Source organism: Harmonia axyridis, chromosome 3 (assembly GCF_914767665.1).
Source record: "Harmonia axyridis chromosome 3, icHarAxyr1.1, whole genome shotgun sequence".
Lineage (NCBI taxonomy): Eukaryota > Metazoa > Arthropoda > Insecta > Coleoptera > Coccinellidae > Harmonia > Harmonia axyridis.
Window position 1 is genome coordinate 49,644,961 of NC_059503.1, and position 17,890 is coordinate 49,662,850.

Sequence of the window (17,890 nt, forward strand, 5' to 3'; positions counted from 1 at the left end):
ACAGGTGTATTCATTATTGAAAGTAGTGCAATATAATTTCACGAACTGAATCTCCATGGGCGCCCGCAGAAATTTTTCTCAGGGGGGGCAAAATGAAAATTATTGAAAAACGATAAGGTGTCCTTGATTGTCATTGAAAACCGGAAAATTGTTGTGAATCCATTACTTTCCTTTTTTCTTTGCTCTTTGGATTGATAAAGTTATATTGAGGGTGTTGTGCTGAAAAATGAGGAAATCAAAATCTCAGGGGGGGCCATGGCCCCCCCTGGCCCCCCCCTGCGGGCGCCCATGTGAATCTCCGCTATTCAATTAATGAAATTTTGGATCTTGTCGAACATTCAATTAAAAATATCCACATTCAACTCCGATGAGGGAGAAGATATTTTGGAAGTATGTCGCAAACTTTCTAAGTTTTGGAACAGTTAAAGCATCTAGAAATTCTGAAAAGGATATATTTGAAGTTCTAGATAACCAGATAAATGTGCGTATCAAAAAAAAATTGTTGACGACGACGTTTACTCATATCTGTAATGTGAGAAAAAGTTCGATAATGAAGTTTGAAGCAAAAATTAAAATAGAATTTTTCTAATTCGATTGTTCATACCATTCGATTGTTCCTAAATTGGAGGTGCGAAGAAAAATGATAAATTCCCTGAATAATTTTAAGGAGCAAATGTACTATACATGGGCCCGCAAATGCTATGTTTTCTGGATACAGGGTACCTACGTTTCTTGTAGTCCTACTTTTTTGTGATGCATATAACATTTTATCGAATCTCTTATTGATCCTCTCTACAGATTGGATAAATAAATACCAAAAATTATAATTAATTATTTATCACTGGATCCTATAATAATTTGAATTTTCCTTGGGATTTCTGAAAATTTGTTTGACAAGAAACCGTTAAGTGTAGTTCTGGACCAGAGATTCTTTTCACATTTTTCTAAACAACCAGTGGTTCATCCAAAAGGTCTGGTGAAAAGAAGCGGGCACTCTTCCAGAAAAAATATCACAAAAACTTTAAATTGGAATATCTATGCCAAATTCAAGTTAAATATCTTGTGGGGAGAAGGTGCACCCTCGTTAAGCTAGCAGAAAGACTTTCGAATTTTTGATTTTTATTTTGATTTTGTAGGCTTATTTATTATTACCTTATTCAAAAATTTTTTTTTCTTGAATTGTCGGAGAAATCGCGGGTTCTGCGAGCTTTACGGTTGAGCTAGCGGAACCCAATCGTAACTATACTCCTCAGAATAATTTAAATAACATAATAATTTTAGGCTCTATTCAAACTAATTTATCACCCTATTCCGGCGTTTTGATAAGTAAATACACCTTTGACGACTTGGTATAATCGTTTTGGTGTTTCGCCTCCTGTCAGATTGTGATTATTTCCATAGTAACGTACTTGGACGTTCGCCCAAAAAAAAAAAAGTCAAGCTCACTGAAATGTCATTGAATTTTTTAAAAGGCAGCGCTTTGGTTATAGGTCCATTAATAAATAAGAAATTGAAATTATTTTTCGTGATATAATCATAACGAATACCAGAGTGTAGACTATATATTTCGATTATGCGGACCTTTTCATCTCGTCGTATTTCGGGAAACACCACACGAGTTGCACTCTCGTGTCTCAGTGTTTAATCGAATATTATATATGCTCTTATGACATAATAACTGATCATTCAATGAATATTAAGTGAATATTCAATGATTATTTAGTTAATACTTATTCGAATATTCCAGATTCCACTCAAAAAACCTAGCCACCTATGACTGGAACTTTGTTGATATCTTTAAATAAATAAATATATTTCCGGTGGTTTAAAAAATAATGAGCATTTCACAATTGAAAAAAGATGGAATTGTCATAAATAATATTTTGCTATTAAAGTCATCTAGACTTTCTTCCTCCAATCCATGTTTGAATGCCATTAAAACTGGCACAGAATCTCCATCAATATCACGATATTCCAACATAGCCACCATGCCATCAATTTCCATAGCAGAAAAATATGCATAATTATTCAACAGATTTATTGAATGAACAGGTAATACTGAACACAGTTTACTGTTATCTGATGGATAAATGTAAAAATGTTCGTTATTCTTGGAAAGTCGAGAGTACCCTGGTTTTACCGAAAAAATGGTTACTTATATTTTTATAATCAAATTGTCGTTTGGAAAATCCAGCAATTAGTTCTATTCCATGACAACGTACAAAATACAATAGATCTTTAAGTAGACGCAGTAAAACCTGCGCTGGGACACTACAATCTACATAGACCCATTACAGGTATACAGGTATATGAACCCATTATAGCTATACAGGTATATATTTTTTATTTTCCATTATCTTTCTTACTTTCGTAGAATTTATTTCATTGAAAAAACCAAAGAACCCATATCATACTCATCTTTCCGAATGTATTTTCTATCCGTAGAATCTTATGTTATTATTATTAGAACTCTTTATTGCTAAACTCATATGTTAGAATTCATATTCGATTTGCATTTTTCACGTACTGGCGGTATGAGATTAGGGGAGAGTGGGGCTGGAAGTTCCCGGGGTAAGGTGTTCCGATGGTAATAACTTTTTAACAAAAAGAGATATCAAGAAAATGTAAATTAGGCTATTTTGTGAACCACTGGAAGTTTAAAAAAAATAAAAAGAAACTCTTGTTCAGTACTACACTTTGGTTTGTTATAGTTTTGTCGTATTTGCAATCGATTTCGAGAAAAAAATTCAAACAGCTCTCTATAGCAATTCTCAGGAAAATCCAAATGATTATAAAGATCCAGTTAGGTAGCTGTGATGAATAAATTAATTATAAGTTTTGATACTTATTTACCAACTGTGTAGCGAAGATTAATAAAGATTCGATAAACTGGTTAAGCATCACAAAAAGTAGCACTACAAGAAACACCCTGTATCTCGAAACCAAAGCGTTTGCGGGCTCATGTTTAAGTGCCTTGATACAAAGGGCGGTAAGGCATGCAAAGCTTCGAAAACTAAATGAGATTAAAAACATCTGTTCCGCTGAAAACACTTAGCCTTTGTCAGTAACTAGTTTCGAACGCAGAATCGTAGGAAATTTCCATATGTTAAATGTGTAAACAACTTCCACGTAATTCGAAGTGTTGTTTTTCGTCTTTGTGAAATACATTACATCCCTGATTCAGTTAGGGTAATAGGCAATACCAGTGCCGTATCTAGGGCGTGGCAAAGGTGCACTTGTCACGGGCGCAAGGTCTGCAGGGGCGCCCAAAAATATCAAGAGAAAAAATAATTGGAGCACACATAATAATTCGAAAGATCACAACTCGGTTTTCAAGTATACGCCTCGCAACGAGCAATGACGAGGAATCTGGAAACCAAGGACGGAGATCTTTCTTTTTCTTGGGGGGGGGGGATTCTCGAACAAAATTTTTTTTTACAACAACGTTTACTCATATCTGTAATGTGGGAAAAAAGTTTGATAACGAAGTTGAATCTTAATTACTCAATATTTTTTTTTATTACCAATTCGATTGTTCTCACCTTATACTGGGTTTTCCTAAAAAGGATTTACGAAGGAAAATATTCCTTAGGATAATTTTAAGAAAAAAAAGTCCTATAAACATGAGACCGCAAACGCTTTGTTTTCGAGATACAGGGTGTTTCTTGTATAGTCATAATTTTTAGTGATGCTTATATTTATTAGTTTATCGAATCTTTATTAATCTTCGCTACAGAATTTGTTGATAAGTACCAGAAGTTATAATCAATTTATTCATCACAGCTTACTAACTGGATTTTTATAATAATTTGGATTTTCCTGAGGATTACCAGAGAGCTGTTTGAATTTTTTTTTCGAAATCGATAGCAGAAACGACAAAACTATAACAAAACAAAAAGTGTTGTACAAGACAAGAGTTTCTTTCCACATTTTTCTATAGAACCAGTGCTTCACCAAAAAATAGTTCTGGTGGAAAGAAGCAGGTACCCTTCCACAAAAAATATCACACTGCAGATTTGCATACAAAATAAGCATATCACAAGCTGAAAACTTTAAATCGGAAGATCTATGCCAATTAAAATTGAATATCTTGTGAAGGATAGGTGATATGAGAAAAAAACTTGAACTTTAACACCGGCATCTCAAAAACAAAGCGTTTGCGTAATCGTGTTAGGACTTTTTTTCCTAAAAGGATCCGAGAAATCTGTCATTTTCATTTGTACCTCCAATTTAGGAACACCGTTCAGATATAATCAATTCAAAACTGATATATTCACAAAAAAAATTGCAATTTGAATGATCCACAATAAATTATATAACACAGCCCAGACAATTTTCAGATGGGAATTACTCAGTTCAGTTCTTTGACAACTACAGTATTGTGACGAAAATTATACAAAAAACTGAAAACAACGGGTAGGTAAGTGTATACCGATGACGAATGCAAAAATCACAGGTAACAAAAAAGGGGCGATGCCGAGAAAACGGATAGATGAAGGAAAATAATAAACCTCGGACAAAGACGAGCTGAAATGCAATTAATGTACTCATTTTGAAAGCGATAATAAACTCATAAACGGTAAAGGGGTCCGATTTTTTACTGACGTGTCGATTTCAAAGGAAAGAAAAATGATTATTATTATTGGTTCATTTGATGGAGAAATTTTCGTTATTCGTATTCGCGATATTTCTAGAATTTTATATTTTGAAAATCTTGGGGTGGGGTAATCACACCCAGTACCTCCCCATTTCTACGCTCTTGGATTGAAAAAAATGTTGACGAAAAAATGGAATACTTACACTTTGAATTAATTAACCTTTGTTTTAGAGTCTAAATCAGACTCCTCCATCAGACAAACTCTTAAAATGTTCAGAATTTGTCAACACAGAGAGACATATTGGTCTATCTCATTATAAAATTTTTCACTGTCAATTCATTTTTCAGTAAATTCATCAAATATGTACGATCTACTCCTATTATAGGGAATAAATATCACTATTCTTTACCTCTATAAAGCGGTTTAGGTCTATATCATCTTGTAGGGGAGAGTTGGATAATACCGCGGGGTTGATAATTCCGCGCTTCAGTATTATTCAAAAACTATTCACTTTTTCTTTGATGTAGTGTGTATACATCAAAGCTGGACATGCCTACATCCTTCTCCGCGCAATGCCATCACGGTCCCTGAAACGACGAAAATAGCACGCCCTGTAGAAGTTTTTTTCGTCACTCCTTATAATTTTTCGCGTACTTTCAGTAAGAGGTAAGTAATACTGTATTTATATTGTAATACTTTGATACTATAAATTTCTAATGCTTGTACACTGTAGAATTATTGACCGAATACTTTTTTACGTACTATAATATTTCCCATAAAATTTTGAGCTTAAAAAATAAAATTATCAAGTTTGATTATTCCGCGCCGGGGCGCGATATTATCAATCCGTAAAATATGAAGTCTGTACTTGAGGCTATTCGAAACGGAAATAAAATAAAGACATCTGCTAGAAACTTCAGACGAAAATTTACTTAGACTTCATGTTATAAAAAAATATTTACGTTTTGTTGTCATATAGACTTTAAGTTTCCATCAATACTTATTGCGTGATATTTTATATACTGATTTAATTTTGAGAAGAAGATTCGGCTCTCCCTATCTTCACGCAGGAAAATTACTCAGAAAGATATCAATTTTTTTATTATTAGATACTTTTGTTACTTACCCATTCGCGAGCAAATAATGTGGGCACGATTTTGTCAAACCTGGGCACGATAATATCGAATCAGTTCGATAATACCGCGCCTCTATTTTTTTTTATAAATTGACAATAAATACTTTTTGATTAAATTTCAGAAGTTTTTGTTATGCGGTTATTGTACCTGAATAAATGTCCTACTAATTACTCAATGTTGTTTCTTTCAATATCAAATAGTTTCCTAATTATAGGTCCAAGTCCTTAGGGGCTCGGTATTATCCAACTCTCCCGTAAGTCGAATTTAATCAAGAATGAATTGTATAACTCGAACTACGCCTATGTCGAACTATACGTAACTCAACGAAAAATCTTGCTCCCGTGGTGTTTCGAGTAATACGAGTTAACTCTTAACTGCATTAATTATCATATTTGATATATCGTATTTTTAATACTGCTAGGGACATCTATGAGCGAGTGTACGAATTTTATGACGTTACTCATTGGAGACAGTAATTCGGATATAGTGAAATGATTTGCAACATTAATCGCAATTTCTCTTAATTCTGGTGGTGTTAAATCGATTTCGTCAGACATAACTAACGAATTTAATGAGTAATTGTAAATTATTTCAAAATTCTAAACGTACGATTCATATCCAAATTTCGTAATCTGTCAATGTTCGTAACAGTCACACCAACTGCAATGATACAATACAAATGTCACTAGGATATTCAATCTAAATTTTTCATTTAATTTCGACAATAATTCACAAAACTTGACTGAAATAGAGAAAATATCGTCTAATACTCGTTGCAGAAGGCAATTCCAACACTCATGCGTTCGAATTTCGCATTCGTGTTAGAATAGAAGCCCATTCTGCAACTTGTTTTAGAATATAGTCCGTTCAGGAATTATTGACATCCCGGGTGGCTGGTGGAAAATCGAAATTAAGTTGGTAATGGCTCATTCGATCAGTAACATTTTGAATTGCAGATTTCGGGTTGGCATTGGAAATGTCATTGACAGGAGGTTAGATTATTCAGTTTGTTTGTATTATTGGTTTTGATCCAAGAAATTTTGAAACTAAAAAGTTGTATCAATTTCAAACACACATTGATTAGTTTATTTGAGTATTTCTCACAGTACTGTTTGAAAAAAGAAGGCAAGTCATTACAGCCTGGATTATTAGAGGAAGAAAATCTGTGAAATACGATTTCACCTTCAAAGAATCATTGAATGATTTGATCGTTACCAACAGCAACCAATATATCAGTCTGGATAAAATTTGACCAAAAAGCATCTGAATTTCAATAAATCAAAGACAACATTACATAAAATTTATTGGTCACAAGTTCAAAACAGTAAATAAAAGGAAAATTCTTATTGATAAACAGAAAAATATAATAAGTTGAGTACGATTTTATGGTGAATACGTCAGAGGAAAGAAAATATAGAGGTGCCTTATAGCATTTGTTGACATCGCTATAACATTTTTGTTTACAAACACTTATAATGTACTGCGTTGCCATTCTGAGGAAGAAGTAAACTTTTCTCCGTTCTGTGGCATAGATGTTTTGCGAATATTGTGGGGATTTGGCAACACGGTTCTGTTGTTGTTATTGCACGTGACAACTAGAGGGACGTTAAGGGTTAACTGTTCATTTTAATTTCACGTTTGTAATCGTCGTTATTTTATACAAGTTTGTGAATTTAAAGTTACATATTGTTAATTTTAATCATGGTAAAACCTCGAAAAACATGTATAGTGTGTAAAACATCCGGAAATGAAAACCTAACCTATCATAGGTAAGTTCACGTTTTGAGTCCATAGGCGTAGAATATATCTCGTCTAAAAAATTCGATCCATTCTTTAACGATTTCCTAAAAATTTTCTTGTTTTATGTGCGAATCTATACGCATCTCTAATATCTATCCTATTCATGAAGTAAAATTTAACCATAAGAGACACTAGAATGAAGTGTAATCTGAATAATGTGAAATTGTAATGCAGTGCCAACTGTGGAATTTTTTCTAAAAAGTATGTCAGTAGATTTTTGATAGATTTCTGAACGATGATGGTAGATTTTTAGTAGATAACTCCAAAACCAGTAATCAGTAGAAAGAAAGAATTAGAAGAACGATTCCGTTGAAGGAGAGGCTCATTGATCATTTCGGACAGAGGAACTGTTTTTTTGATTATCATACATAATTGTTTTTCAAGCCAATTGACCTTATTGATTCCTTCAACCCAAAAAGAAAAATTATGAAGCTGTCATACTTATCGAAATTGTAATAAATCATGTGTTAAAACTTCTTAGTGTTATTACTGTGTCTTCTCCCCAATGCATTATGAATCAAATTTGAAACAAATGAATTCCCCCTTTATTTTTGAGAAAAAAAGTTAGTATGAATTTTTTTAACTTACAACTTCTGTTGTGTCGGCAGCACACAATTGCACTTTTCTGTATTGTGGGTTGCTGACTCATAAAACGCTTTGAAAATATTGGCAATATGAGCCAATATGGAACGAGCGGTTTTTTATAACAGCAAAAACATTATTATTAATTGGAACTGTTAATGTTACTTTCTTGTTCTCCGCATATTTCGTCGCTATAAACAATAGTATTCGCATTATCGCTAATTTCGATAAGTTTATTAACTTCGCTGTGTGTGGCAAATTAATTCAAGTGTTAGTAACTGATAGAGACAGTAATTAGTTATAAGGTTCAAGAATATCAAGTGCATGACAACTGGTGTGCCATCATTGAGGGATCCCTCCTGGCCTACGAAAGAAAAGGAAGCCCCCAAAATCATCACGGCCCATTTGGAGTTGGTAAGAGCTTTTATATACAGTTTCTCATTAGCGGAAAATCTGTGAATTGTTTTTGCCATCGCAACATCTATAATAAAAATACAGTCCATACTCGCTCTACTTATTAAATACAGTGAAGAGCTAACAACTTCTTTCTCTTTTGCAGTCAGGCTATAAATTAGCCTTTTACTGCTCCATCTCAATATAATTCACCTCTGGTGAGCTATTTTGATCTGCTCTAGCAGGTGGCAAAGTTTGTGTAATCATTACACAATCTCTGTGCCAGTAAGGGTTTGGCTCTAATACACACTTCCTAGAGAAGTGCCATCTTCGGTCGTTTGTGTTTCCTAGGAGCCGAACATGCGTAACACATGACCGGCCGGATGGTGGACTTATAAAGAAGAAGCTTGTTGGAAAGAGACATTTTTGTGCTTTTGCAAAGTAGCGGTTGCAACGCTGCCGCTGTTGTCTTTCCCCTTCGTCACAGCTGATGTGACGTGTTGGTTCCAAGTGAGTTTTTTGTCAAGTATCACTCCCAGATACTTGGCCTCGTTTTTCCATTACAATCCTCCTACCGAACATTACGACGAGTCCGATGGGATCTATTTTCTTTCGGCTAAAAAAAACTGCTTTGATCTTCTCAGGGTTTCTTGTAGGTACTTCGTTGCCATTTTGGGACACCAAGAACTGGCAAGAAAGGCGGTATCGTCAGCGTAAAGTGCCATGGAGTTTTTCACCGTTTTTGGCATTTCGGATACATATATTGTGAAAAATATTGGAGACAGCAGAAATCCTTGCGGAACTCCGGCTAAAAGAGACCTCTCTGAAGACAATACTCCGTCAAATCTGGCTCTAAACTTGCGAGAATGCAGGTAAGAAGCTAAAAGTTGGACCATGGAGAGTGGGAAACCTGCCGTAAGCAGTTTGTATAGCAGTCCTTTGGGCCGTACTTTATCAAACGATTTGGCTACATCCAAAAACACAGCTCCTGTGACTTGTTTCCGGTTATATCCATCCGTGATTGGTTCCACTACTCGGAGCACTTGTTGCACAGTGGAATGTTGGCTTTAAAAACCGAACTGTTCCTACTGTATGATATTCTTTTCTTTCGTTATTGTGTTGAATCTTTAGCATTGACTATATTCGTCAGTGCTACTAAAGCTTTTCGAGGGAGGTTCCGCAACGTCAAGTTAGTAATGCCGTCCGGTCCTGGTGCCGTTCTCACTTTACTCGACATAATAGTGTTCTGGATTTCCTGAACGGTTCGAAACCAATAGCTTCCGTTGATTCATTTTTCACTTTGCGGTTGACGTCCTCAATGTGGTCCAATTCCGCATAGTTGTAACTACAGCTGCATTGGCGTTGGAGGTTATCTGCGAAAGCTTCAGACTTTTCTTCTGGACTGTATACCATTCCTCGTAAACCGTGAATCGGCGGGGTTGGTTTCCTATCTGAGTGCAGTGCTTTGGCCATCCGCCAAACACTGTTGTCTTCTGTGGAAAGAGAAAGTAGTTTCTCTTCCCAACTATCATTCCGGACCTTTCTGAGAGCCTCCTTATTGACTCTATCGTTGAGCTAGAGTGCTTCTCTCTGATAAGCTCCGCCATCAATAGGTTATTACCACCAATAACACCCAAGAATCGCTCGAATTTCATGTTTTCTATTTTCAGCTGTTTGAAATGCAGGAATAAGAAAAAACCTTCTAATTTTACACAGACATCCTAAAGGACTAATGAACACGTAGGTACCTTTCATTTTGCAAACACAGAACCTTTCAGAAACTATAATTGATCATTTCAAAGAGCGATTTAACGAGCACACATATATAGGTATTAAATATGAATAACAAATATTAATCGCTCATTGAAATGATCAATTATAGTTTCTGAAACGTTTATTTGTGATTGCAAAGTGATAGATACTTACGTATCAATTAGTCCTTCAGAAAGTATGTGTGAAATTAGCAGCCTTATATTATTCATTCGGTACCTGCATTTGTCCGATTTATTGTTACGTGAATATTGGCATTTTTTCGATATTCCGCTTGAATTATATATTTATTTGAAGTACCTATATGTATTCGGTAATGATTGATTGCAAGTACTGACTTTGTTTTAAAGGTAAAAAAACCTGACCCGCCACCTCTTGTCCACATGTTTTTGGATAAGAACAAGATCTATGTTAAAACTGTCGAAATCAAAATCAGGATAGATATTTTTCAGGGGGACACGCAGAGTCTCTTCTGGTTTTGTTTGGCGCTAAACCTACTGAGAAGCCAGTTAGATACATCGACGACCTCAAGCTCTACTCCGCTAACGACGAGCAATTGGGAAATGTGGTAGCGTTCTTTGAGGCTATCGGAATGAAGCCGGGGAAAGATGAATGTGCCGTGGTTCAGGCGAAGAGAGAAGTCAAGTACAATTAATAGGGGACAGATCTGGTCGGCACGCAGAACTTGACGATACAAGAATGCCAGAGTCTTTCATCTTCCTCAGAGCACATCAAGCCCTAAGATCCCTGAAATGAAATGAAGAACATTTTCAAGGCAAAATTTGTAAAAAAAATTTTTGTAGTCTCATTCTAAAATAAATTGAAGGACAACAATCAATACGGTAAGGCCTTTCGGTTTCAAGGTGGACAGAGAAATGGGGAATCAGAAAAATTGGAGAACAAGATGAATATTTCAAATTTGATCGATAATTTTTGAAGGTCCTGAGAAGGACCGATTAGTTAGACGAACCATTCTCATCACAACAGTAATTTTTATATTCACTTCTTCTTCTTCAAAGGTGCTGCTTTTTTCGGAGTTGCCACAGACTTGACTGATTTGGGTTTTGGAGCTTTCGGTTTCTTAGTTGGCGATTTCGCAATCTTCTTAGCTTTAGAAGGGGATTTGGCGGCTTTGGGGCTCTTCTTCTCGGTTGTTGCAACTGCTTTCTTCGTTTTCGTTACAGCGGCTTGTTTTTTGGCAACAGTAGACTTCTTTTTCTTCTTGTCGGTCACCACAGCTGATGCCGAAGTGGATTTTTTAAGATCATCTTTGGACTTGGAGGTGGCTTTTTTAATCACTTTCTTCTGGGATCCCGATGTCGAACCACCAGCTGCCAATTTGAACGAACCAGATGCGCCTTTTCCTTTTGTCTGAACTAAAGATCCAGATTGCACAGCTGATTTGAGGTATTTCTTAATGAAAGGAGCCAACTTTTCCGAATCTACTTTATAGTTGGAAGCTATAAATTTCTTGATGGCCTGCAATGACGATCCACTTCTTTCTTTCAAATCTTTGATGGCGTTATTAACCATCTCTGAAGTCGGAGGATGGTTGGGTTTGGCCTGTTTCGCGGTCGCAGTCTTTTTCTCGGATTTCTTCGCAGTTTTCGCACCGATTGGAACGGACGCACCGCTTTGTTGCACCTCTGTATCGGCAGAAGACATTATCGTGATAATTGATGAAATCGTTACACGGTATATATATTTATCTATATATGTATATATGTATATATATCAAGAACGTTAGATACACTTTCTGCAGGAAAAATACTGAAAATTAATGCATTAAAACTGAAGTCGACGGAACTTTGGCTAGAAATGTATGAATATGAGGATTATTTCGAGCAAAATGCTCAATTGATCAATCCTTGAAATTTCCGAATGGAAAAATCAAAAATAGAAAATTTCTGCACCATATCGTCTAGAAATATTCCCGGAAAATGTCCCATAATCGATAATAAACGACATTCGAACGAAGGAATGTGAATTCCGGTATAAAACGCTATCGTTAACAAAGGTGGTCCTTCGAGCCAGAGTATTGGCCTCAGTTTTCTCCATGTAATTTGATTAATAGGAAATATAATCAATTGTATTTCAGGGAACGTAAATTGTTCGAATTTTCATTAATTCAAAGCATACTTGATATAATCGATAACTTTCCTACAATTAGGGTTATTATAGTTCTGAAAGTGGCGAGTCGGTAGGGTGATCTAGTGTGGATGAATCTTCTAACTGTTCAATGAAGACAATTTTAAATCAACTCGTGAGAAATAACAGACAGGAAAGGATAATAATCGTATTTTGGAGCAGGCTGGAAATGTAGCTGATTGTTCATAAATTCATAGAAAAGCTTTTCCGCTACATAATGCCGTAATACAAAAGAGCGTTCGGAAAAAGTAGTCAATCTAATATGAAAACTCGATTAATGTTAGACACGCACTAACGGATGAATTACCTGAAGAACGGACCAGGAGGTAATCATACAAATTAATAGTTTGAAAAAAAAAGGATAATATAAAATCTCCATAAAAAAAAACAATTTGAAATCCCATACTGGAAGCAGGAATCAGCGAATGATATAAATGGGAACCAGCGATATCGTGCAAACAAAACTATATTACCTCATTTAATTAAGATATCAAATAATTCAGTAAGTAAACTACTTTTAATAATTCAAGTGAAATACTAAATTGTTAATTCTGCACTTCAAACATGTGAAACTTAATTAACACGGGAGAGTATAAATCTCAAGTATAATATTGTCAGTCCAATGGGCACTGGAAGAATGTCTAGGTAAAGTTGCTTCACCCTCCACTCATTATTATTATCATATTATAATAATATTGTATTATAATTATATTATAATGGATATGGAATGTCTTGATGATGAGTCTGATAACTCACTGGCAGATTGAATGGTCATAGAATCGAAAGTATAAATTTCCATCAACTCGTCATTAAGCTGAACGATGAAGAGAGCCTGAAATGTTTATGATGATGAGTACATACTGGCAGATTTAATTTTTATTGTTATTAACGGTCATAATAGTGCCGTAATGTAATTTTCCATAAATCTGTTATTGAAGAAAAGAAGAAAGAAAGAGGTGAGCAATGAAGAATTTTTGCTGGTTTATGCAATGGTATTGTTGATCGGAGTCATGTAATATACAGCGAAAACAAGATCCCTATATGAAGAATAAGGAATATTGTTCAAAAAGCATTAATACAAGGATGTGCCACGTCCCCGACACTTGTTAACAATATAGAACAGAAATGAACATCTGAACACGCTGAGAGGTTTTGGTGAGCAGTTTGCATGTAATATTTTTGGCAGACGCTCTATTGTAAGATTCACTACTAATGATGTTATATTTAAGTGAAAGCAATTAATATGATTAATACCGGCACCACTGACATCATCAGCATATTTAATGGCCTAATATATATATATATATATATATATATATATATATATATATATATATATGAACCCAGCGGTTCATATTTGACACCCTTATGAGAGATAAGTTCAACGGTTGATATATATGTTTTTTCTTTGTAAATATAATATGGATTGTACCGTGTGTGAAATATTGTGCAATGCGGGATAGGAATGAGAAAATTGGCTTCTCGATTAGAAAATGTGTGATCTCGTTATACGCGGAGGGGATTAACTTAGCGAGAATTATCAACTCAAACGGGTGGGATGAACGGAACTTCTTCTTCTTGATAGTGCCAATCCGTTATCGGATATTGGAGACCATTCTGGCTATTGTGACCTTATTCACTGCTGCACGAAACAGTCCAATTGTTGTTTCCCAGAACCAGACTCTCAAATTTCAGAGCCACGAAATTCTCCTCCTGCCGGGACCTCTCCTTCCCCCAACCATGCCTGCTGTATTAGGGGTTGTCCATTAATCACGTGATCTTTTTTTAGCATTTTTTAAACCCCCCTCACCCATTGGTGATACGTAGTGAGGTTTAAGACCACCCCCCCTCCCCCTTCTCAACATCACGTGTATTTTTAGTACCTACAACGAATCTTAAAATTTTCTGAATATTATCTTAATTTAAATACAGGTATAAACTATAATCTTTCTTCTGAAATTAAGGACCATAATAAAAATGTCCACACCAGGTTGCAAGTTTTTTTTGATTGCCATAACAATAATAATAAACGAAAAGTGTAATCATAGGAAAAACATGTATTGTACTAGTACATGAATATATTTAATAAGAAGTCGTATTTTGGTCTTCTTGTTCAGGTCGTGAATCGTGAAAAGTTTTTTCATTTTAATGAAAGCTGCTCTTGCCTTTTCAATCCTACAGCGGATTTCCCTTGAATGATCCCATGCCGAGGTACGAAATTGTTTCGACTCTCTACCATTCTGTTGTCGATGTAAAGTTGATGAACGGAACGCGCAGAAGAAATAATTATATATCTTATCGCCGCCTACCGTCATCGATTCTGTGAAAATATTTTATGGAATAATTTATATATGCCCATTTCTTAATTTGTTCAAATTGATAAAATAAGGTGGCAATAAAATTTGGATAAGAAATGTTCCTCCTAGAGCACTACTAACTAAATGCTTATAAACTTGAATAGACAACACTTTTGTTTGTCCTCGGAATATTTATATATTTTGTGATCGTATGGTCACAGCAATTCCAAGTAAAAAAAAATTAATAAATAATATTTATAGTTGGGTGAATGAAAATGTTAGCTGTTTACCCTTAACGGTGAATTCCAAAAGAATTATCTCGTCATTGTAATTTGGTTGCCCATCTCACGGACAGGTTTAGCCTTTGTGGGAATTTTGTTTGCTTTCGGATTGTATGATATTTGTGTAATGGAAAAAACGAAGAAACGTTAACTTTGTGGTCCTGAAAAGGACCGATAGCAATATTTCGATGGTGAAATTTAACCTCCGAAACCGTACAACGTACGACCTTGGCGTTTCAAAGCATATACGACGTCCATTGCTGTTACAGTCTTCCTTTTTGCGTGTTCGGTGTAAGTTACAGCGTCTCTAATAACGTTTTCTAGGAATACCTTAAGTACACCTCTAGTTTCTTCGTAAATCAAACCAGAGATACGTTTCACCCCTCCGCGGCGGGCCAATCTTCTGATAGCGGGCTTCGTGATTCCTTGGATATTGTCTCGTAGAACTTTCCTGTGACGCTTAGCGCCACCTTTTCCCAAACCCTTACCACCTTTGCCTCTGCCAGTCATTTTTTCGTTAACGATTACAATAACAAGAATTAACTAAAGGTTTTACCGTAAAATACGGCTTTTATACCATCACAGTTTTCCCCACCACTAGATCTACACGACCAACCAATGATATTGCGAGAATGTGCAGTGGAACCGCCTACCTATTCCGCTATAAATAGATGAATCTAAGATTTACCTCAACTAGTTTATACCCATACTCGAGATGGCCCGTACGAAGCAAACGGCAAGAAAATCCACTGGCGGAAAGGCACCGCGTAAGCAACTTGCCACAAAAGCGGCACGTAAAAGTGCACCCGCTACGGGTGGCGTAAAAAAACCTCATCGTTACCGTCCAGGTACCGTAGCTCTTCGTGAGATCCGTCGTTATCAGAAAAGTACCGAGCTGTTGATTCGCAAACTTCCTTTCCAAAGGTTAGTGCGCGAAATTGCCCAAGACTTCAAGACCGATCTCCGTTTCCAGAGCTCCGCCGTGATGGCCCTTCAAGAAGCTAGCGAAGCTTATCTGGTCGGTCTATTCGAAGATACAAATTTATGTGCCATTCACGCCAAGAGAGTAACCATTATGCCGAAGGACATTCAACTTGCTCGACGTATCCGTGGCGAACGTGCTTAAGCATCTTTTTCACAAAGTTTAAAATCGGTTCTTTTCAGAACCACAACTTTTTTTTTACATTTATACAATTGATTGCTTTTGTTAGGGTTCTGATACCATGTAAGGGTGGATTGACAAATACAGGTATTTTGTACAGTTTAATCGTTGATTTAACAAACTTGGAAACACAAATCTAAAACAAAATGGAGGTTAGGTTTGCTGCTTAAGGTGTGACGCCGTTATCTATTCGTGTCTGACAGAACTGGCATCTCCACCTTCAGCGGCCATATTACATTTCTAGCTGCGCATGCGCACTAGACGGATCATATTAGTTGTCAGCAGGTTGTTTTATAGAAGTGGACTGGCGCCAAATATATTTGGCCAGCAGTTCTTACTTCAACACCCCCTCCCAAACTGAGGAACTGACAACTAGTCAACAGATAAGACATATACAGATAAGTTCCAACCAACTGATTTCAATAGTTAAACTAGAATATATACAGTACAATAAATACAAATAATAGTTAATATTTCTTTTGAGTTTATATAAATCAAGCCTTAAAACTAAATCAACAGGATTGTCAGTGGAACTGTAGAGGCTGTTACTGTAGGCAATCGAATAGGGTTCCTTATAGCGAACCAACTTTCCTTAATATTTTGTATGGTATCAATACATTGTTTCCAGGGACCGGAGACCCTTCCAACAAGTGATATTATACCATCAGATCAACATATACATATAACAGATACATATTAAGTTCCTTCATATAGAACTAACTTGATTAATTCATCACAATGCTTTCGCATCTATCATTACCAGGGACCGGAGACCCTTCAAATCAAGACACTAGTGTTTATGAAAGTATGTAACCAGGGACCGGAGACCCTTCTACATGACTTTGAATAAACACTTAACATATAAACATATTTATTAGAGTAATTTCCAGGAACCGAAGAACCTTTCAATAAAACTCCGACATATACACAACAGATTTTTAGTATTGTCTTAAGCATGTTTCCAGGAACCGAAGAACCTTTCCACACAGACACATATTCAACAGATTTTTAGTATTGTCATAGCATGTTTCCAGGAACCGAAGAACCTTTCCACACAGACACATATTCAACAGATTTTTAGTATTGTCATAGCATGTTTCCAGGAACCGAAGAACCTTTCCACACAGACACATATTCAACAGATTTTTAGTATTGTCTAAGGATGTTTCCAGGAACCGAAGAACCTTTCCACACAGACAAATACTCGACAGATTTTTAGTATTGTCATAGCATGTTTCCAGGAACGAAGAACCTTTCCACACAGACAAATACTCAACAGATTTTTAGTATTATCCGAGTATGTTAAACAATACATGGATAAACAACAGATAACTGAAAAAAAGGAGAACATATTGGGTTATTTGTATACAAATCAACTGAAAAATCAAGCCTCATAGAATACAAGGTGATTACGAAATTTACTTAGCTTTGCTGCACTTAAAGGTTTTGTAAGAATGTCAGCAATCTGATCATTGGTATTAATCTTCACAATATTAATTTTCTTGTCACTTACATGTTGACGAATTAATAAATATTTACGTGCAATATATTTTAAACGACTTTTACTTGTACCTGCAAGACAGTTTTGTCTTGCTGCTTCATTGTCTTCATATATATCAACAGGAAATGAACTGACCCAACTGACTGGTACCTTTCAAATATCTGAAAACCCTTTTTACTAATTTCCAATGATACTGTTGTGGATTGGCTTGGAATCGAGATA

At 35.7% G+C, this 17,890-nt stretch overlaps 3 protein-coding genes across 3 annotated transcripts; 1 reads left to right on the forward strand and 2 right to left on the reverse strand.

Annotated features, from left to right (window-relative positions):
- Positions 1 to 342: 342 nt before the first annotated feature.
- On the reverse strand, positions 343 to 12,029 carry LOC123675400 (histone H1B-like). The gene is made up of 2 exons (XM_045610754.1): positions 11,308 to 12,029; positions 343 to 440 (listed from the first exon to the last, which is right to left on the reverse strand). Exons 1-2 carry the CDS (start codon positions 11,942 to 11,944, stop codon positions 343 to 345), a joined length of 735 nt encoding a protein of 244 aa, XP_045466710.1. The 5' UTR covers positions 11,945 to 12,029.
- A 3,128-nt stretch (positions 12,030 to 15,157) lies between these two features.
- LOC123675086 (histone H4) lies at positions 15,158 to 15,694 on the reverse strand. The gene has a single exon (XM_045610332.1). It carries the CDS (start codon positions 15,513 to 15,515, stop codon positions 15,204 to 15,206), a length of 312 nt encoding a protein of 103 aa, XP_045466288.1. The 5' UTR covers positions 15,516 to 15,694; the 3' UTR covers positions 15,158 to 15,203.
- A 26-nt stretch (positions 15,695 to 15,720) lies between these two features.
- On the forward strand, positions 15,721 to 16,131 carry LOC123675401 (histone H3). The gene has a single exon (XM_045610755.1). The coding sequence runs from the start codon at positions 15,721 to 15,723 to the stop codon at positions 16,129 to 16,131; it is 411 nt and encodes a 136-aa protein (XP_045466711.1).
- The last annotated feature ends 1,759 nt before the right edge of the window (positions 16,132 to 17,890 follow it).